General features: G+C 34.6%; 1 protein-coding gene and 1 non-coding gene across 2 annotated transcripts; both read left to right on the forward strand.

Moving 5' to 3' along the window:
• Positions 1 to 1,652: 1,652 nt before the first annotated feature.
• LOC145561006 (small nucleolar RNA R71) lies at positions 1,653 to 1,759 on the forward strand. The gene has a single exon (XR_014093589.1). It is a non-coding gene; the product is annotated as a small nucleolar RNA R71 (small nucleolar RNA).
• Positions 1,760 to 5,004: 3,245 nt separating this feature from the next.
• Positions 5,005 to 21,453, forward strand: LOC145558522 (tyrosine aminotransferase-like). The gene is made up of 7 exons (XM_081619792.1): positions 5,005 to 5,455; positions 17,108 to 17,447; positions 17,636 to 17,854; positions 19,244 to 19,303; positions 20,054 to 20,209; positions 20,294 to 20,387; positions 21,142 to 21,453. Exons 1-7 carry the CDS (start codon positions 5,166 to 5,168, stop codon positions 21,258 to 21,260), a joined length of 1,278 nt encoding a protein of 425 aa, XP_081475918.1. The 5' UTR covers positions 5,005 to 5,165; the 3' UTR covers positions 21,261 to 21,453.
• The last annotated feature ends 1,059 nt before the right edge of the window (positions 21,454 to 22,512 follow it).

Consider the following 22,512-nt stretch of genomic DNA (forward strand, 5'->3'; position numbering starts at 1 on the left):
TTTTAGGGGTATTATTAAGATTGAAAATAACTTTATCATCCTCTACTGATAGCGTTAACTTACCACTTCTTACATCTATGATTGCTCCTGCAGTGTTAAGGAATGGTCTACCCAAAATAATTGGGGTTTGCATATCCTCATTCATATCAAGAACAACAAAATCAACAGGTATATAAAATTTACCTACTCTAACGGGGACATCCTCTAAAACACCTAAGGGGTATTTGAAAGAACGGTCGGCCATTTGTAGAGTAATATTGGTAGCTTTTAATTTACCCATATTCAACTTGGAACACACAGATAATGGCATGACGCTAACGCTAGCACCCAAATCACACAATGCATTATCAATCATTAGATTGCCTATATGATAAGGGATAGAAAAACTACCCAGATCTTTTAATTTAGGTGGAGACTTATTTTGAAGTACGACACTACACTCTGCAGTGAAAGCTACTGTCTCTACCTCACTAATAGACATTTTTCTCGTCAATATTTCTTTCATAAATTTTGCATACGAGGGGATTTGTGTGATTAATTCAATGAAGGGGACTGTTACCTTCAAATCCTTTACCATCTCCAGGAACTTACCAAACTGCTTATCCAAGTTTGTCTTCAATTGACGATTGGGGAATGGAAGTTTGATAATTGGCTTTTGAGCATTGCTTCTCTTGTCTAGAGTAACCACCTTCTCTGGAGTCGTACCCTGCAATGTAGAATTAGATATGTTAGTATTATCCTTTAGCCCTGCAGGGCCATTAACTACATTGTTTGGTTTAACGGAATCAAGATTAGCATTAATTAATAAAACAGGTTCATCAACTTTGGGCATAGGGGGCCCTTCATAGTTTGAACCACTCCTTAGAGTAATTGCAAATGCTTGATCCGTAGGCCTGGTCGGCTGTGCCGGTAGAGCTCCCTGTTGACGGGCTTGTAGAGTAGCGGAAAGTTGCGCAATTTGATTATCTACAATTTTATTATGTGCTAGAATTTGATCAATTGTCGCATCTCTACTCTCCATGTGTTTTTGCATATTAACCAACATTGCTCTAATTTCCACCAGAGAAGGGTCAGAAGATGAGGAGGATTGTTGTGGTTGGTTCTTCTGGCCAGCATTGGGATGGTAATATTTCTGCTGCTGTTGTGGCGCTTGTGGTTCTTGTGGTGGTGGATTTTGAACATTAGTACTCCGGTAGGAAAGGTACGGATGATTCCGATACTCAGGATTGCAGGTGTTGGAGTATGGGTTATTCTGCCTATAAGCTTGAAAGGCATTAACTTGCTCCACAGAACTCCTGCAATCTTGTTCCCAATGACCTAAAATACCACAATTTTCACAGAAAGCCTCATTAGAGTTATTATTAATCGCAGAAACATTAGCTACATTAGCAGTTTTCAGATTATCTAATTTTTGGCATATAGAGGTCAGTTGAGCTTGCAAAAAGGATACAAAGTCAACACTATGTTTCCCCTTGTTAGCAAATCCTCTAGGATTCCCATATTGGGAATTGTGTATCGCCATGTCTTCAATAACCTGACCTGCATCTTCAACATCAAGATTCATAAATCTCCCACTAGCTGCAGAATCTAAAATTATTCGAGAAGAATTTCCAAGGCCATTATAAAAGGCTTGGATTAACTGCCATTGTGCTAAATTATGGTGAGGGCAATCTCTTTGTAGATCCTTGAACCTCTCCCAAGCCTCATATAAAGATTCATCGACTTCTTGGGCAAAGTTTTGAATCGCACTCCGTAGTACGGCTGTTCTCTCTGCAGGGTAATACTTGTTATAAAAATTCAAAACAAGAGTTTCCCAGTCAGTTATACCAAATGCAGTTCTATTTAAGCCATTAAACCACAATTCATCTTTTCCAGTTAAAGAGAAGGGAAAGAGAATCTCCCTGATTTGGTCTTGAGTGACCCCGGCTTGCCTGATGGTGTTACAATATTGACAATAGTCGGCAATGTGAAGATTTGGGTCTTCACCCTTTGCTCCACTGAATTGCTTCCTCTCTATCATCGTTATAAACTAAGGTTTAATTTTGAATTGAACCCCATCAAGAGCCGGAGTAGGGGTGAGATGTGGAAAATCTGTAAGCTTTGGTTGTGAATAATCACTAAGCTTCTTTGGAACCGCCATCTCTGATTCTGCGTATGATGATGCCTCTGAATCGCTAGAACCAGTTGGAGGATCGCGGTGATTGTTATTATTATCACCAGAATCCGCCAAGATTTGCTTGTAGATATTTTTCTGTCTATGAAAGGAACGTTCTATCTCGGGATCGAATGGGATGTACCCCGATCTGGAACACCTGGGCATAAACAAAAACTAGAAGCAAATGTGACATTTGCCTTAGAGAACTAACGCTCTCTAAGACAAAAAGAAAATAATCTAGACTACAAAAATAATCAGAAATAAAAATAAAACTGTCTCCCCGGCAACGGCGCCAAATTTTGACAGGGTATAGTCGTATCGCCAAATCAAAAGTAATTCCTAAATCCTCTAACTAATGTAGATAGGGAAGTAGGGTCGAATCCACAAAGAAACGGATCTTTCTATTCCTAATTAACTAATATAATCTAGATTATGAGGTAACCAAAATTTATATTTAAATAATAAACTAAACTACGGAGATCAAGAATAAGGAGAAAATAATATATAAAAGGATCTAGGGCATAGGTTCACCAATAAATAATATTCCAGGGTAGAATATAATAATCATTCATCAATGCATACATCAATCAGATTATAAAGGGCTTTCGCTACGTATTATAATCACACAATTATTTTACCGGTATTAAATCTCATCTTTCGAATCTCGACTTAACCATTTATAAATTAACCTACCTATTGAATCTAGACCTAAACATCTATTCTCATCTGTCGAATCTCGAATCAATATTGTCAAACTCATGCATAAAAGATCAGGTCTAATCTAGTCACAGAGCATTAAATCAATCAATAGGAAATTAATCTAGCATTGATAATTAACGACAATAAATTACCCCTTCATATTATTTATGGATCCCCATAAACCCTAGAAATAAAACTACTCACACATAATAAAAACTAAACAAATCAAAGCAATAAAGCAAGACATGATTAAAGGAATGAAATAACAACTAAGATTAAGGGAAGAGAAATAGTTACCAAAGGAAATCTGTATTAATGAAAATAATTAAGAACAAGAGTTGAGAGAAAAGTTAAGAGAGAGAAAAATCCTAAGTAGAGAGAGAAAATCTAAGAAAAGAAGGTCACCCAAAATTACGTACAAATCTCGTACTTAAACATTCCCTAAAACAAAAATTAAAACTAAACTAATCAGGTCTGAGAAAACACGCGCCCGATCGGGCGGCCGCCGCCCGATCGGGCCCGCCTTTTTCTTCACGGTCCACCTGGGCAGCCGCGCCCGATCGAGCTAACGCTCACCCGATCGGGCGCGCCTTCTTGCTGGTGCTCTCTTATGCGCGCCCGCCCGATCGGGCGCAAGCTTGCCCGATCGGGCCCGGTCTTCTTCTTCGAGGCTCGGATTTCGATTAGGCTCAATTCCTCGGCCCAATCTAAGTTTCCTCATCGGTGATTAAACGATCCAATAGTCTCGGTATCTCATACCGAGCCCTTAATCACCGGTTCGATGGCTCTAACCGGCCCTGGGCTATAGAATCTGGTCGTGCTTCTCCAATGTTCGTGATTGCTCCAAAATATCTCGGGAAAATACTCCAAAAGCATAAATCCCTGCAAATGTCAACCAAATCTACGAAAACCCTAGAACACACCAATTAGTAATAAAAGTGGCTCTAAAGAGCCAAAAACAATACTAATTATGACTAAGGGACGGGGTAAAATACTATATAAAATAGGCACATCAGATAACTCACTTTTTAAAACTACAAATTTCAATTTAAATACCTCATTTTCTTCTTTATTTAATAAATTCTCACTAGTTCTCTCTTATTACATGTAGGGGTGAGCAAACTGGGTACCTGGTCAAAATTTTAGGACCCGGACTTGGAATTGGTTGGAACCGGGTCCTAAAATGTGGATCCGGAATTGGAATTGGTTCAACCGGATCCTAAAATTTAGGAATTGGTATTCAAACCACTAGGTACCGGTTCCGGTTCCAGGTACCCACTTATGTATGTAATTGTTAAAATATAATACAAATTATAATTTTTATTTTAGTTAGGTTCATTTTTAGTGTTTAATACTTATATTTATATATGCATTAAGCTATTTGTATCTATGTTAGGTATTAATAATACTTTTTAAATTTACTAATTAGATACATTCAACATATTTTTATTATTTAAAATTTATTTAGTTTAGCATACATTAGGTAACCGGGTACCCAACCGGTTCCTGTTCCAAAAAGTTGAGAATTGGAATTGGAATTGGTTATAATCGGGTCCTTAATTTATTACCCGGAATTGGAACCATCGGGTCTAATTCCGGTTTCGGACCCGCCGGTTCCAATTCTGGGTACCCGGAATTTTTACTCACCCCTAATTACATGAGTCCTCTTTATTTTTTTCTCTCTGCACCAAAAATTGTCTAAAAATATAATCCCTCCGTTTTTAAATAATTGCTCCACTTTCCTTTTTCGGCCGTTTTTAAAAATACTTGCTCTATTTTCTTATTTGGAAACTTTTTACAATATTTAATTTATTTCTACCACCTAGTGGACCCAACATATATCATACTTTATCCATTTCATATTCTCTTACCTCCAATTTCTCCGTTACTTTTGCTTTTTACAATTTTTTTATTCTTCCACCAACCCTACTACCTCTATATTTTATTACTTTCTCCAATTTCTCCTAAAACTCCGCGCATGCAGAAATGGAGCAAGTATTTAAGAACGGATGGAGTACTACGCACAATCATATAAGTCATACAACTAAAAAGATCAAAAGTAGTAGTACGGACTATAGAATACGAAGTATATTTTATTCAAGTGGACACGATTGATTTTTAAAAATAATAACAAAAAATGACACGATTGACAGCAATAGTTGTTTGTTTGTACTAATAATTTGATAAGAAAACACGGCACATTACCTACTTCGTTTGAAATGGACATAGAAATGTAGAATATAGATAAATTCCTTAGATCCGTTTACACAAGAAAAATTTCAATAATCAAGAAAGACTGAAAGAGCTCAAGATGGAAAACAATGGAAGAATGTTGTGGAGATATAACAAGGAGGAGAAACACGAAGAAATAGATTCAGGAGATAAGAAGAAACCATTGACCGTGAGAACAGCTTTAGGATTGTTATTGGAAAACATTGACCCCAATGATGAGCGAACACTCGTCCCGATGGGTCACGGGGATCCCTCCCCATTTCAATGCTTTCGTACCGCCGCCACTGCCGAGGATGCTGTTGTTGCTACTCTCCGTTCCGCCACCTCTAATTGTTACGCCACCACCTACGGCCTCCCACCGGCTAGAAAGTATGACTTACACTACTCTTTTCATTTAGTTTTTTCTTTAATTTTTTTTTTTTATCCCTTTTTTTTTTTTTTTTTAAAAAAAAAAAAAAAAAGATAAGAATACTACAGTAAGAAAAATGCTTTTTCTATAATTGTCTGTTGTTTGGCACTCAACATAGCCAGCCGTTAACCATTTAAAATGGTTATTAGGAGAGAGAATGTGGCAAAATAGTTAAAAAATGAAGAGAGAAATTTTTGGAAATAAAAAGCAATAACTTGGTTGTAACCAAGTTATAAAACTTGGTTATTGAGTGAAATAGTAGGGCCAATTTACTTGGTCATTGAGTGAAAAAGGGAGATTGTGTGGTGTGGTAGGGTAAAAGTAAGAGAGATAAGATGTGTAACCAGAGTCAACTTTTAGGCTACATTGGTTATTTATAAGAGTGGTTAAGGTGGAAGATAGAGAAATTAATTAAATAAGTGATAACCACAATGGTTGTGGGCAACTATTGTGTTTACTCTTATTTGTATTTTTGCTCGTGATGAAAGTATATTCAGCCACGTACGTATTCTTTTTCTAGTAAAGTTGATTCGATGGAAGAGCTATCAAAAATTCAAAAGCTCACCTAACCCGAATATCGGAACCCAATTATGACTTGACTTGTTTGAACCTAAAAAATTGATGATCCGAACCTGATATGACCTGACTTGAAACCAACTTGAGACCCGAGTTAACCTTAGGATTCGTGACCCAAATTCTAACATGATCCGACTCAAACATAACTCATCAATTATTGATCTAAATTGAACCCGACCCAAACCCGAAATCGATCCAAACCCATTTTGACCCGTTAAAACCCAAAATCAACCCGACCCAAATTCAACTCGGCCTGGATTCAACCCTACTTTTTGGTAATATGACTCAAATTCAACCTGATCTATTTTTAACATGACCCAAACCTAATGTAACCCGACCTGAATAGTAAAGCAATTAATTCAAATTTACCCGAACCAAGCTAACTCAACCCAAACGCTCAAATTGACAAATCTACCTTTAACATTGCTTACACATTGATTCCCTTAATCAACTTTCCCACACAACACATATTTTAACCCTTATACTCTTATCCAATATAGCTAGTAATCTAGTTTAGCACATTAATGCTTTAAAATGTTTCCCTTAATGAAGCTAGTTAATTGAGAAGGATTGTAATCTGAATCATAAAAGTATAAAACTAATAATAAAGAATGGAGTATTAAATTGGCAAACCAAATTAATGTCAACACCTTTTATTTATATATACTACCTCCGTTACAGGTTATGTGCAACGATTAGACATTTTCCCTCTCTGCTTTATGTCAAATCGTTGCACATAACCTGTAACGGAGGTAGTATATATATATATATATATATATATATATATATATATATATATATATATATAAAAGATTCAGTATTACAACCAAAGCAAGAGTACAACCTAAGAGAACTAAAATAAGCAATAAAACAACACAACAAAAAGACAACTTTGTGTAAGGAAACAAACTAACACAGCTAAACCAACCCTCAAACATGGCCTTCCACTTACCATTGGAGGGCAACCGAAGGAAACGAAAATACCAAAGAAGTCTTGCATCAAACCAAACCAACTATTGCAGAGATGCCAAACTAACTATCACCGAGAGAATTGTGCCACAATCAAGAAGTGAACCAAGAGATGCCAAACTAACTGAAATATTCGAGATGGGCCAAGAACACCAAGTAAACCCCATAAAGAGACCTGAAATTGGCCTTGGCATTGGCGCAGAAGGAAATTCAATGTGGACGTAGACGAGAGACAAAATAACCAAAAATTGATTGCACCCTGTTGCTGAAGAAAGGACCTTTGACATCGTTCCAGTCCTAAAGTTTGAAAAGCAAGCTAGCATCCTAGGAGTCTAGGAACAAACCCAAAAGAGTTGTATGCTTGAACAACTTTACCATGAAAAACCGTGCATCCAAATCCAGGTTCTCTTCTTGCTACTCTACCAATATAGAGTGTAAGAAAATGGAGGACTTTGTTTACCCCAAACACAAAAAATGGGGAGCCTCCTTCAAGATTTTGATTAACAGCGATGATCGACTTTGTCATCACCAAAACTAACAACAAAGGGATGATAGAAAATGTATGAATGATCATATCATCCCACAACAAAGCAACAAGAACAACAAACAAACATCTCCCCTCATCACCACTCTTCTGCTGCAAACTATAAATAATAAATATATAACTCGATCCCCCATACTACAAAGCAAGGAAACCACCTATACTCCAGAGAAGGGAACCACAAAACCAAACTACTAAAAACTCCCCTTCACCCAAAAACTTCTTATTCCTAGGGGAACATAGTCACATCCCGAAAAGGCAATTAAAAGAACCACCAACCTAACTATGAAAGAATTGCTTAACCTCACAACCCGTAAAACTAACCAACCACGCAGGAAAGACAAAGACAACACTTCGAAAGCCTCCATAACTAAGACAATCTTATGGAACTCTAACTCATGACTAAGTAAAGAAAGAGTATTATTAAAACATAACAACCCAAACAACTGAAAAATCAACTTGCACAAGAACAACATAATTAAATCAAGAAAGACCAAGACCAACATCTAACCACTACTAACCAGAGCAAAAAGCAAAGCAAAAAACATAAAAGAAATTGTGAATCAACAAGAAGAAGCAGAATTGAAACAAACCTCACCAGCAAAACTGTCCTAATACCAAGAACTATCGTCACGGCCAACGCAAGAACCACCGCGCAGAACCAAACCTTGGAGTAAGCGAGAAAACCTATCCTTAACTTCACCTTTACCGTCGGGAAACAATTAACGGAATTCCTTTCGACAGCGGCGTTAAGAATAGCCTCGTTCCTTGTTTCGTTGAACTGAAACCACCAGACAATACACAAAAGTGACAACCACCGGAAAGGAAGTAGAACCAATAAATTAGCAAATCCCCTATTTCTTCACCAAAGACCACTATAAAGGAAAAAAAACTAACAAATTTAAGGGCTTGGCTCGTCGGCGATAGCTAGGAGCGACGTGCCGATTGCCGGGGAGCAGGGGCTTCAGAAAGGGAAGCGGTGGGGAGTCGGTGAGGGTTCGCTAGAGAGAGAAATAGTCGAGTATATTACAAAAGATCCATATAACGAAAAACATTCTTACAACCAAAAACCAACTAAAACAGAAAGCTACATCAAAAAACATCTTCTTTTGCAGGACACTATAAGAACACCTTATATTTGATTTATCAATGTTGTCATATATCAACTATGTATCACAAATCACAATAACAGAATAATATCCAACCTCGTATTTGAATTTATATGAAATTACTTATTCTAAAATAAGTGGAAAAAAATGTAGTTAAAATTTATAAGCTTGAATATGAAAATTATTTCACTTACAATAATTAAAAAAATAGATAATAATTAAACGTGAACGTCAATACATGAACTATTAGTAAACTGACTCGAAAAATGTACCAGTTTCTGATATGACCCAACCAGAAATCAACCCGAGACCCAGATTAACCTAGTATTTGAGACCCTAACTCGAATATGAACCGACCCGATTATAACACGCAAATTATTAACATGAACCGAACCTGACTCAAACTCGAGAATGATCTTAACTCATTTTAACCCGTTAAAACCCGAATTTAACCCGATATATAATTTAACTGACCCAAATGTAATCCGACCTGATATTGACCCGGCCTAAGCCTGTCCCAAATACGATAAAATGTATGACCCAACGTGACAAGACTCAATCCAAGCATAACCCAACCCGACCCGCATAAGATTACGACATTAACCCAAATTGACCTGACTCACACTAACCCGACTTGTTTACCCGAATTGACATCGATCTCTATTCGGTGGTAGATAGAGGGGTGAAGAAAATGACACTTTTGTGATGCTCCGAATTATTGAGTATTATTCTATTAAAAAAAATTATGGAGTATTATTAGGCTGACTAGTGAGTAGTATTATTATATTAGTGCCTACTCCCTCGTACCATGGCATAATATTGTGCCTCATTTATTTTGCTTGTAGAGGTGTGTCAAAAAAAAATCCCCAATTTTTTTTTTTTTGACTAAAAAAAGAAAAAGATTTGATTTAGATTTTTACTAAATTTGTTTATACACAATAATTTAAGATCATTTAAATTTGTAATAGACTTGACCCGAGTTTACAAAACCCCACCCATTTAGGGTGTGTTCTATTAACCTCATTTTAACTTGTTTGTTTTGGAGTTTAGGTAGAGAACTCCAAATAAATTGTGCTTCAAAAGAATTAATTTCCCATTGGTCAAAGATTGTATTGGTTCCTAAAATTAAGTTGGTTAGTTCCTTGAAATATGCTCAATTAGTCAATCGTTTTGGATTTAATTGGGGGATTTAGATGTTAACCATTTTTCGGTCTAAATTGATGACCAAATTCGTTGTACCTTATTCACTCTCATTCGTGACCAGATTCGTTGTAATTCACACTCATACACTATATAAACATCTCCTTTTGTTCCTTTCTGAACACACAAAAAAGTGAGAATTTATTCTCTCTTACGATTATTCTTCATGACCTCCTTTTCTATTGAGCATTGTTCGAAGGTGTTTTCAATCTAACTCTCTGTAGTACACCGAAGAGTTGGAGTCGTGTAACCCTGGAGGTCGATTGCTACGAGTCCGCGTGTACTTGTGCGGTACAAATTCAACTTTAGGGCAGTGATTTATTGTCACGCCACGTCATTTTTCAGATAAGTCGTTAATTATCTTTATTTCTATTAGTCATATTTCCTAAGTCGAATTTTTTTAATTAATATGGCTAATAGTGTAAAGGATTTGATTTAACCTTTTTTCGTATCTTTAATTGTTTGCTCCACCTTTTACGTTCCTAATTTGGGGGGCCATATTGCTAGTTGTGATCCTTTTACACCCGTATTGAGAAAAGGAATTGTTTGGTGGAAATTAAGAATTTCTAATGCTTTTTTGAGTAATACGAAGTATAGTTTTGTATTGAATTAAAAGGTTTACTGCTACTTTAATTGGCATGAATGGGGGTATTTCTTGCTAATATCTGAGAGTCTCGGATTAAGAACATGAGCAGACAATCCATTTAATAGATTAATTATTGTTATGATCATTCTATCTATGTATCATGTCGTTTACTTTTAGTACTCTTAACTTTTTGTGACCCATGTAATTGGAGTATATATATGATGATGATGATATATGACAATAAGGCACGGTGAGGGATAGATGATAAATTTGAGTTTGAGCTTGATTTTAATAAGTTACTTATTATGATCTGATCTTGTAAAGCTAAAAAGGTTCAAACACTTCTCTGAGAGTCACGATATCAATATACAATTGTGTAAATTGATTCTTAGATTGGGAGCATATCTTTAATTTGGCTTTATCTGTATCTTGTAGTGACAAAATGATACTCTATATTTGTAATTGTATGCATTATTATTGTGTTTTGAAAACACAATGAAATATTGAGAGAAATACTTGTATAGATATATTTTCAAATTCCGTATTTAATTATATAACCCAAGGGAGTTATGTACAATATGGTAAGACCGTAAGATGAATTATTTCATGGTTTAGAACAAATCGGCTTTTTGTTAATGGACATGGCGTGCATGTTGATTTCATGAACTTGAGTTCTAAAATATGAGTGATCAAGTGTGTGGGTACAAGCTATATAGGACATCATTTGTCTACCATGCTAAGTGACAAGACAGTTTTCTCTCAAACTTATATTCTAATTAGAACCAATTTACATGGATGTTTAATGTGCCTTTTTGCAGGATTAATATTATGTGACTGTTGATGAGCCTTGGGTGTAATCTAATATCCCTAATCCAGTGGTTAATGGATACAATGTTTGTAACTAAGTTATTTTTAAAACCCTTTGGTTATATGAGTAAATTGATAATAATGATTGAGTTCAATTCATTTGTTAAAGTTGGAGAGTAGAATTATAAATGTGTTTTATTTTACTTGTAATTGAAATGTTTGCTTAAGTCATAATGTTATTCATGGTCTAGGCGAAACTATTTTCTTTCCATGTTTATATACCATAAGCAAAAGTGTTATTTTGACAAAAATCTATAAAATTTAGATTGGTCATCAAAAGCTGGTATTATGAGAACTTTTACATATTGGAATAATAAGAGGGAATAACCCTAAGTGGAATAATAAGAGGGTACCTATTTAAGGTGAAATGTTACTTGGTGTGCGTTGGAGTTGATTTTTTTAGACATTGTGATGTTGTGATTGTTAAGTAAGATGAATTTAATATTGCTTATTTATCCATTTATTTAGGTAATCTTTTATTCAATGCATTCATGAGCAATGTAAATTTTTTCAAGCTAGCATAAACCTTTATACTACTTAAAGGTCCTGATATGCGATTTAGGATGAGTTATGCTAATTTGATTTGAAGTTGTGCTAATGTTAACACAATGGGTTGACATAATACTGTTACTTTGAGAATGACTTGAATTGTGTTAAATTCCAATATGCGAATCATATGCGCTAGTTTGAGAATATTTTCTCAATTTTGTAATTGTATGATAATTTAAAATTTATACCTAAGAGTCATATATATACATAGTTTGCTTCAGGTTTTTATTTAACCTTTTCTTTAGTGGAGTTGGTCATCACTTAGGAAGGAGCAAATTCAATTCAGAGTCCAAACTAGTTAAGTGTAATTGTCTTTCTTAATTAGAAAAGATTGATAATTAGAAGAAGTCATGGGGTGTCTTCAAAAGTGATGGATAAATATCCATAACCATATGGAGAAGCCATGTCCTTGTGTTTGTGCTAGTTTTAGAGAGAAACAAATTAAATATAAGCCCTTATTTGTGATCTATCGAAGTTTGTTAAAGTCAGTTTTGTCTAACCATAATAAAGCCATTTGATGTAAAGTTGACTTTCATGAGTTAGTTGAAAGTAAAGAAATTGATATAACTTCACTGAAGGTTTGGTGCTTGACTATCATTGTTATTTCTCATCATGACTAAGTTTGTGCGTTCATCTATCTTGTCTGCATTATTATCCTCTAGTGTTTTGATAGTGGTTCAAATGAAGGCTTACATTGCAAACTAATATGACAACTTAGTTATGAATTTGAAAGTGGAGGAATTTCTTTCTAAGTATGTGTCCTTGTAATAAATAATACAAGGTAAATAAGTTTATAATATATTTAATTGAGCACCAAAGTTATGGTGTGAGAAGTCATCACATGATTATTCTCGTAATCTGTTAGTTTGACCATATTGTGAATCATATGCTTCTAACTTAATGTTGTTATGATATTAATCATATTGGTTCAAACGAGAATATTATTATGATATTAATCATAGTGTAGGCGAAAACTATAAAAGTGCTCTCTAATGATCATAATATGGTACTGTGAAATAAGAATTAAATTTTGTAGGTTAAAAATGCTTACGTAGTAACTAACAATGATGAGTTCACTATGAAGGTTTGACACAAAACGTTATGCAATCGTATTGCAAAATCTATTAATAGATATCAATGGGGGGGGGGGGGAGCCAACTCCATTAAATACATGTGTTGTGAAATACAACTTACCATGAAAAAATAATAAAAATGTATACATACTAGAGGCATGAATAGTATTCATAAAAATGTGATCACATGATGTGAGAGGAATATTAGAGATTCCTCAACAAAGGCCTTTGCAGAAAAATGGTGCTAGAGTCAGCCGAAGGAATGGGTTTAAGCCTATGAGGAGTGAATTGTGATTGATACCCATCTTAGGAATGTCTAAATTCAATGGGTCAAAAGAAGTCACAAAAGAGCTCAAGTATAGTACCACGACCATTCCTATTTTTCAAAGGTTGCATTGGTTCCTAAAATTCAGTTGGTTCCTTGAAATATGCTCAATTAGTCAATCGTTTTGGACTTAATTGGGGGATTTTAATATTAACCATTTTTCTGTCTACATTGTTGACCAAATTCGTTGTACCTTATTCACTCTCATTCGTGACCAGATTCGTTGTAATTCACACTCATACACTATATAAACATCTCCTTTTGTTCCTTTCTGAACACAAAAAAAAGTGGGAATTTATTCTCTCTTACGATTATTATTCATGACCTCCTTTTCTATTTAGCATTGTTCAAAGGTGTTTTCAATCTAACTCTCCATAGTACACCTAAGAGTTGGAGTCGTGTAACCCTGGAGATCGATTGCTATGAGTCCGCGTGTACATGTTATTTATTGTCACGACACGACATTTTTTAGATAAGTCGTTTAATTATCTTTATAGCTATTACTCATATTTTCTACGGTTTGAACTTAACTTAGGCCCCGTTAATTTGCTCTGCTCTGTTTTAATCTGTCCTGCTCTGCTCTTTAAAAGTTTCATAATATCAACTTCTAGGGTTTTTCTACATTATAACCCTGTAACTTTCCGTTTTCTACGATATGCCCCCCTTTTGAGAAATCCACATTGTAACCCCAAAATACATTCAATGTCTATACGGTAACCTTGCCGTTAACAAATTCCGTTAGTGGGGTTCACTCACCACTTAATAATAATTTTTTATCGATTTGCATATTTAAAATGGTTCTGTTAAAGGTTTTGGGGGCTATTTTGGTCCTTATGGGTCCAAATTGAACTCAGATTTAGCAAAAAAAAAAAAACATAAATACTTCGTTTTACGTATTTAATGCGCAAAACGAGGTATTTATGTTTATTTTTTTGCTAAATCTGAGCTCAATTTGGACCCTTAAGGACCAAAATAGCTCCCAAAACCTTTCACAGAACAATTTTTAACACGCAAATAGATAAAAAATAATTTTTAAGTGGAGAGTGGGTCCCACTAACGAAATTTGTTAACGACGGGATAACGACAAGGTTACCGTATAGAAAGTAAATGTATTTTTGGGTTACAATGTAGATTTCTAAAACATGAGGGGCACATCGTAGAAAACGGAAAGTTAGAGGGTTGAAATGTAGAAAAACCCCAACTTTTAATAATATTTTATTGATATTTAATTATATGTATTGACATTGTACTAAGTTTGACTTTGTCAATTATTCTGATATGGATAAAGTATTTGTTAACTAAAATTATATATATATATATATATATATATATATATATATATATATATATATATATATATATATATATATATATATATATATATATATATATATATATATATATATATATATAAGTTTACATGCATATTGAAACTAATCTAAAAATGTAATACATGACTTATTTAAATATAATCTTTTAAATGGAATTAATTATTTTAAAATTTTATTAGAAATGAGTATTAGATTATCACTAACTTTCACATGTGGTTGACACGTAAGTGTTATAGGGATTACGTAATTAGAAATATAGGGGTTACTCTGTTATGAAGGGGTTACTTTGTTGTTTAAGGGTTACTTGATAGTATAATAAGGAGAAATAGTATAATAACCTAATAGGCGTTACCATGTTGGTGTTATAGGCAGGGCCGACAAACAGACCCTTAGCACAGGGCCTCCAAATTTCAAGGGCCCATTTGTGCTGAGCCCAGCCCTTAAGTAAAAAACAAAAAAAAAAAAAAAAACTTTGACTCTTAATCTCACGAGAAGCAGCCATCTTCTCCTTTAATTCATTCACTCATCAGTCATCACTCCCAATTTCTAGATTCTTCAACCACGGTACTTCGAAAATTGCTCCCAATTTCCTTTACTTTCCTACAATTTTCAATATTTCTTTCCTTTTTCCCCATTTAATTTATTGGTTTACTCCCAAACTTTCAATTTTCCAAAATAAACCTTTTACCTTTTTCAATGGAGAAATTAATTTCTTATTTTGCACAATTAAATCCCTTAATGTTTGCTTATCAAACGATTAAATTTTTTACACCCTATATAAATTTATTTTCCCCTACCTTCTTCAATAACCAGTGTTATCATACTCAAATTATTTTTGAGAATTTTATGAAATAAATATTCATAGTATTAAGTGGGTATAAGGCTCTTATAAGAAGAGCCAAGAGAATTGCTCATAGTCATAGCCATGGAATTGCTAAAGTGAGTAACGGCAATCAGATCGAGTTGCAAGTTGTTTCAATTCTCTTTGCACTTTCAATTATTAGATTATTTTTTTATGTCTCCCAAAAGTAAGTACTCTATGAGAAAGAAAAAAAAAAATGAAAGAGTTAATCTCAAAGAGGAGTAATTTTGATTGTAGTTGGAAATTAATCATACGAAGTATTATTTACCCGTACAATTTAAATAAAGTAGTTTGAGTTTTGGGTTTCAATGTTTCATTATAAAATGTAAATTATTTCATCTATGATTTAAAATTAAAAAAAAAACTTTAATATTTACTAGGGCCTAATTTCTAAGTTTAGAACAGGGCCCCTAAAAATGATTGGGACGGCCCTGGTTAAAGGGGTAACTCCGTTTTTTTATTTTATTTTATTTATTTTTTATTTATGTTATTTACGAGGGGCTATACACAGTGTACATTATGGCGGGTAAAGGAAGTATTTTATTTTATTTTATTTTATTTTTCTTAAAAAAAGCTATTTAAAAAGAAAATACAAATTTATCAAGGTAAATGATAAAGCTGTAAACAAATTAACAACTTTGTACTACGTATTAAATATGGACCCCATATTCATTGAAATAATTACAAAAAATATCATGGTAACTTGACACTGTGGTTACTTTAAAATTTTGCCACTTATAAGTAAATTTGATAAATTGGGATTTTCTCGTTTTTAAATTAGAAGAATATCACATTTTTTTTTTTTAATTACTACACTTCTCCAATGTTAAAACTTTTGCTTTTTATAATTATATTTCTCATCTCCCTTGGATGTTTCATTATATTTTTCTCCTATCATAGTTTTATTATTTCTCTCATGATCTCATCTTATACGCTTTATTTAATAAATCATTAATACATTATCAAGCTCTTACTAAACTTAATTCGCCAGCAAACCGTATTTGCATTATTTTAGGCCATACAAAATCATTAACTTTTTTTTTTCTTTTTTTTTTTTTTTTTTTTAAATTTTCTCCTCTTCCCTACTTTGTTATTTACTAAATCATTGATACATTATCAAATCTTATTTGTATTATTTAGGCCTTACAAGATCATTGGGTCCAACACCAATTTTGTGGAAATATGAATGCAAAGTACAAATGAAAACCGTTGGAAATAAAAAATACTGCATATCAAACTAGAAAGAATCCATGCCTTTTATAGGCTAAAAAGTAACTGACAAAGCAAAGTGAAAACAAGTTAGCTTGCAGTCTTGCACTACCTAATTACTTGGAGTAGTTGTTCGAGTGCCCATAATTGTAGCTCACTACTACTATACTACTACTAAACTTATTAACCTGCTTACTAAGACTTAATAACTAATTACTTTGAAGCACGAACTTTAACAAGGAGAAGTGGAGATATGAGCAACTGATATTTTTTTTTTATATTACAAAATTTTCTAATTTAATACTGTGGACTATAATTATAGAATTTGTGGTCTTGATCAATAGATTATGGTGGCCACGGCTACAAAATTGAGCTTTTGTAAAATTGCTTAGAATCATTGGTCATTTTATTGCAGGGCAGTAGCAGACTACATTTCGAAGGATCTTCCTTACAAACTATCAGCAGATGACATTCACCTAACTGCTGGTTGCAAACAGGCAATTCAGCTGGCAATAACTTCTCTTGCTACTCCTGGTTCAAACATCCTACTACCCAAGCCAACTTTCGCTATGTATGATGCAGCAGCTGCATATACAGGCCTTAAAGTCCAGCAATATGATCTTCTTCCAGAAAGAGGATGGGAAGTTGACATTGACTCAGTTGAAGCTCTAGCGGATAGCAATACTGTTGCCATTGTGGTGATTAATCCTGGAAATCCTAGTGGAAGTGTCTACACTCGCCAACATTTACAGAAGGTGTGCACTTTTGATCAAAACTGATTGCATTCTTGTGCTACTTACTATGACTTAAGTGACATTTTTCGATATCTCCATTCAAAAATCTATGTGGTGGATCTGACGCATAGCACAATACCACAGTACTTTCCCAACAGAAGCCATATGCCCATAATGCGTCACTTCATATCTTGTTTTATTTTGTTTAGGTAGCAGAAACTGCAAGAAAGCTTGGGTTACTTGTGATTGCTGACGAAGTGTATGAACACATCACTTTTGGTACCAATCCCTTTGTTCGAATGGGAGAATTTGCGTCCATTGTGCCTATGCTTACAGTGGGATCTCTCTCTAAGAGGTGGCTTGTTCCTGGCTGGAGACTTGGCTGGCTTGTCACAACTGATCCAACTGGCTTCCTACAAAAATCTCAGGTTGTCTCCTCTTCTATCTTGTTCGTTCCAGACCTTTTCTCTTCAATATATATTGGTAAATTTGATTTGAAACTTCTATTCTCATGTAGTATTATATATATCAGAATTCTGATATTCCAGTATATACTTGTATTAATATACTCTCTTCATGATCACTTTGACAGAGGTTTAAAGTTTATGACTTTTACACTGTGTTTGGATAGAACTTTTGGAAGGAAAGGAGGGCGGGGGGGGGGGGGGGAGGGGTGAAGAAAACAAAATCCCTCTTTTGGATAACAGGGAAAAGGAAGGAAAAGAGAGTGAGGGAATTTGCTTGTTCTTGTTAATTTTATCCATGGCTACATTAATGTGTTTGTTCTTGTGATAATATGAATTGAAGTTCTCAATTTTTCAAAATCTTTCAAAATCAATAATTCACACATCAAAATTTCAAAATATAAAATTCTGAAATATAAAATTCTTACATACTTCCTCCGTTTTTCTTTTATTGCACCATAAAGACTTTTACACTATTCACATAATCTTCTTTGACCATCTTTTGTAATTTATATATTAGGAAAAACATAGTCATGTGGAATCTAGTTAGATTCGTCTTGAAATCTACTTTTCAAATATCAATTTTTTATAATGTTACAAAAGTATAATTAAAGATATTAATAGCCAAAGTAATGCATTGGCAAGCGTGAAACTCCTCATGGTGCAATAAAAAAAAGAACGGAGGAATTATTAATTTTCCAAAATCAAACATTTTGGAAATCAAATTTTCTTCCCTGTAATTTTCCAAAACGAAATTTTCTGAAAATTGATTTTGAAATTTAAACCAAAATTTCTGAAAATCGATTTTCGAAAATCAAAACAAATTTCTGAATGTTGGTTTTAGAAATAGAAGACCGCATTTTCTGATAATTAAAACCAAAACCTTTTTTTTTTTTTCCAGAAAATCAAATTTTGAAGATCATAATCAATTTGTAAATCAGATTTCATTATCAATCGATTTTGTGAATCAAAACCAGATATGGCGGTGATTGTTGCGGTGGAAATGGCGGCGGAAGATGGCGACAGGTGGTGGAGACGACAAACGGTAGCAAGGTGGAGAAAATAAAAACCATCCTCCTTCCAAATCTTCTCTAATTTGGAAAGATTTGTTTCTTAATTGTGAAAGAAAATAATTTCCTTCCATTTCTCTTCCTCCAATTCCCTCACTTCCCATTTTGCTATTCAGATGGAGGAAAACTCATCCCTTCCTTTCCCTTCCCTTCCCTTCCCTTCCTTTCATTTCTCTCCATCCAAACAAGCTGTAATCTTGGCAAATTGTTGGAGCTTCTTAATATTGATTATCTGAATTGTACTTCATGTCTTATTTTCTTTTGTTTTATTTTTTCTTGTCAGTTTATAAAGCGCGTTAGAGACTTTATCAGCATAAGTCCTGAACCTGCCACATTCATTCAGGTTTGCCCCTCCTATCATTTTTTCCCCTATTGCATAGTAATATGATCGAGTATTTTTCATTTCATGATTCATTAGCATTTTCTATAGCTAAGAAAGTTCAGAACTTAATAGATGTCATTCCATTCAGTTAATTAGATCTTCGAAACAGCAGTTAGGTATTACCATAGCACCTAGGGTAGAGTTTGACACCTTTCTACATCACTATCCTTGCAGGCTAATCACAAATAGATTAAAAGAAATGTGAATATGTTATTTGATTAGTTTCCTATATACTTGTATGTCTATATGGGATTTGAGTGTAAGGTAATATACTTGTTTCTTAAGGTATGGTATGACTTGAGTAGTTGAGTACGAGTTAATCAAGTTCTTGCATATGTAAAATCCGAATATTTGTAATCTTCCCTATCTATGAAACCAAACATATCATCAACTTTGTAATTTAAAAAACAGATGTTACACACTTGCACTACATTCCTAATAATATCTGTGATCCAGCTGAAGCTAATTTCTAACTCATAACAGTTGTATCCTTCATCAATTGACTAGCTTTTTGTTTATTGACAAAATTCTTGCTTATTGTACAAAATTCTGGATTCTACTCGTAACAAACGAGATAATCATCACATAAATGAATAGCCTTTGAATTGTCTGTTTCAATGTTCAATTGTTTAAATATTATACTACTAGACAGAAATTTGATAAATGATGACTATTGTCACTTGAGCATAACAAGGATTGTGATTTGATCAGGCGGCAGTTCCTCAAATCCTTCAAAATACAAAACAAGAGTTCTTTTCAAAATGTATTGATGTGCTTCGACTAGATGCAGATATTATCTATGAAAAGCTCAAGGAGATCCCTTGCATTACATGTCCGAGTAAGCCGGAAGGATCCATGTTCATAATGGTTAGTAAATCATATTGTTCGTGTATGATTTCTCGAAACCTTGAGTTGATGATTCTTAACAAACAACCACATTTTCAATTGCAGGTCAAGTTAAATGTGTTTATGCTTGATGGCATACTAGATGATGCTGATTTTTGCTTAAAGCTTGCTAAACAGGAGAAAGTGATCCTTTTACCTGGTATGATATGGTCAAACTTTAGATATAGATTCTCTACCTGCTAATTGTCACTTGTTTTACTGTTCCTTCCTCTTTCATAGTACTTCTCTAATTTTTATAAGTTGTGACGTATTATTTACTACCTCCGTTAACTTTTAGTTGTAACTTTGGAATATTTTATATCTTACAAATAATACCCCAAAGTTGTAACTAAAAGTTGCCAGAGGTAGTATTCATTACCTTAAATTCTTAATCATTTATGTCTAAAACTAAAAGGCATTACTTTGTGCAATCTATGTTGCAATGGGGTGAACACCGGTCCAGACTCGGACCGGATCGGACTTGAACCGGATTGGACTTGGACCGGTTTACGTGGACCGGTAATGAACCTGAATCATCCGGTCCAGTTTCAGATCCTAGGTATTTTATGTACACTCGGGGTGAACACTGGTCTAGACTCGGATTGGACCTAGAACGGTTTACGCGGACCGATAATGGACCTGAATATGTCGGTCGGTTTAGGTCCTATTTCCGGTCCGGGGTATTTTATGTACACCCCTATTACATGGGCTAATCATTTTACCTTAATTACCCATGTTAGACTCTTAAACACTTCATTTTTAGTTCAAAATCACGGAATTTTTCACAAAACTAAATAAATTGTAAAAAAATCCTTTTCTATATTGGTTCTTCTTTTAGGCTACCAATTTTTTTAATAACCATGAGCTAAGATTCTAAGAAATTTCTGATGATCTATTGGAATGTTTATGAATAGGTTCTACTGTTGGAATGGAAAATTGGCTTCGTATAACTTTTGCACTTGATCCATCGGTTCTTGAAGAAGGTCTTGATAGAATAAAAGCATTTTGTCAAAGGAATGCAAAGGCACACTAAGATAGGGGCATCTAACCAACAAGGGTTGGCTCAAGTGGCTTGGTGAGAAGCTTGATGTCGCTTAATGAAGATCTCGGGTTCAAGTATCACTTGTTCAGATACATCATTTACAAATTTATTTTTACGACTAGAATAATGTATGGGAAAAAATTGATAAAAATAATCCCAACTTTTACTCGTTCGCTTAAAATAATCCCAAATTTGGATTATTTTTAAATAATATGAACTTCATGGGTTGTTCGCTTAAAACGGTCCCAACTGGTCATTCAATCGGTTGTATCATGTTTCATGACACGTTGTGCCACATGATTGGTTGAAAATAAATAAATTTTTTTAAAAAATAAAATTTAAAAAAACCCAGCCACCTGCTTCTGGATCCCCCAACCCACGGCAATCCTCTTTACCACCATCCACGGTGCCCCCAACCACCGTTGCCAACCTTTCCTCACACCGGCGACGACTCCCAAACACTCCGTCCCTCGCGCCGGCGCTTCCCTCCTCACCTAAAAAAACTCGACACCCTATAAAAACCTATCCCACCGCACATAACTCCCATATCGGCAATCCCCCAGCCTTCGAACATTAGCACCTTAGCAGTAGGGTTCCGAGGGTGGAGGAGCACTGATTTGTGGTGTTTGTGCGGTGGGCTGGGTCTTTACAGAGGTTTCGGGTTTAGGTAAGGTGGTTTTCACGGTGATGGTTTATGCGGTAGGGGAGTAAACTTTTTTTTTGGGGTTTCGATTAGGGTAAGGTTTTGAGGTGGTGGTCTGGTTTGGTGGTTCAAGGGGAAGGTTTGTGTCGGAGAGGGGGAGGGGGAGGAATGGGCGCCGCCGAGGGTAGGGGTGGAGATTAGGGTGGGGCTTTTGGGAGGGAGGGCTGCGATGGCTGGGAATTTTTTTATTTTAGTGTTTTTTTAATTTTTTTTTAAATTCAACTTATCATGTAGTGACACGTGTCACTCAAATAAATAAATAAATAAAACCCTTTAATAGATTACCGGTCAAATGAGACTATTTTGAGCGAATGACTCCTAAAGTTCAGATTATTTTCAAATAGGATAAATCGTCACTATTTGTAGACACCCATTTGTGTCTCCCCAAAACCAATCCCGGTGATGAATACCTTTCACGTCGAATCATAATCGAATGAAGTGAAAGTGTGAAAAGTCTAGTATTGCGGTTAGTTTGTAATTTTTTTTCTTTCTCTCTGTTTTCGTAAACCTATTTTATGAAAATAGCCAATCCAGTTTAGT

The sequence above is a fragment of the Chenopodium album genome, chromosome 9, assembly GCF_948465745.1.
Source record: "Chenopodium album chromosome 9, dcCheAlbu1.1, whole genome shotgun sequence".
NCBI lineage: Eukaryota > Viridiplantae > Streptophyta > Magnoliopsida > Caryophyllales > Amaranthaceae > Chenopodium > Chenopodium album.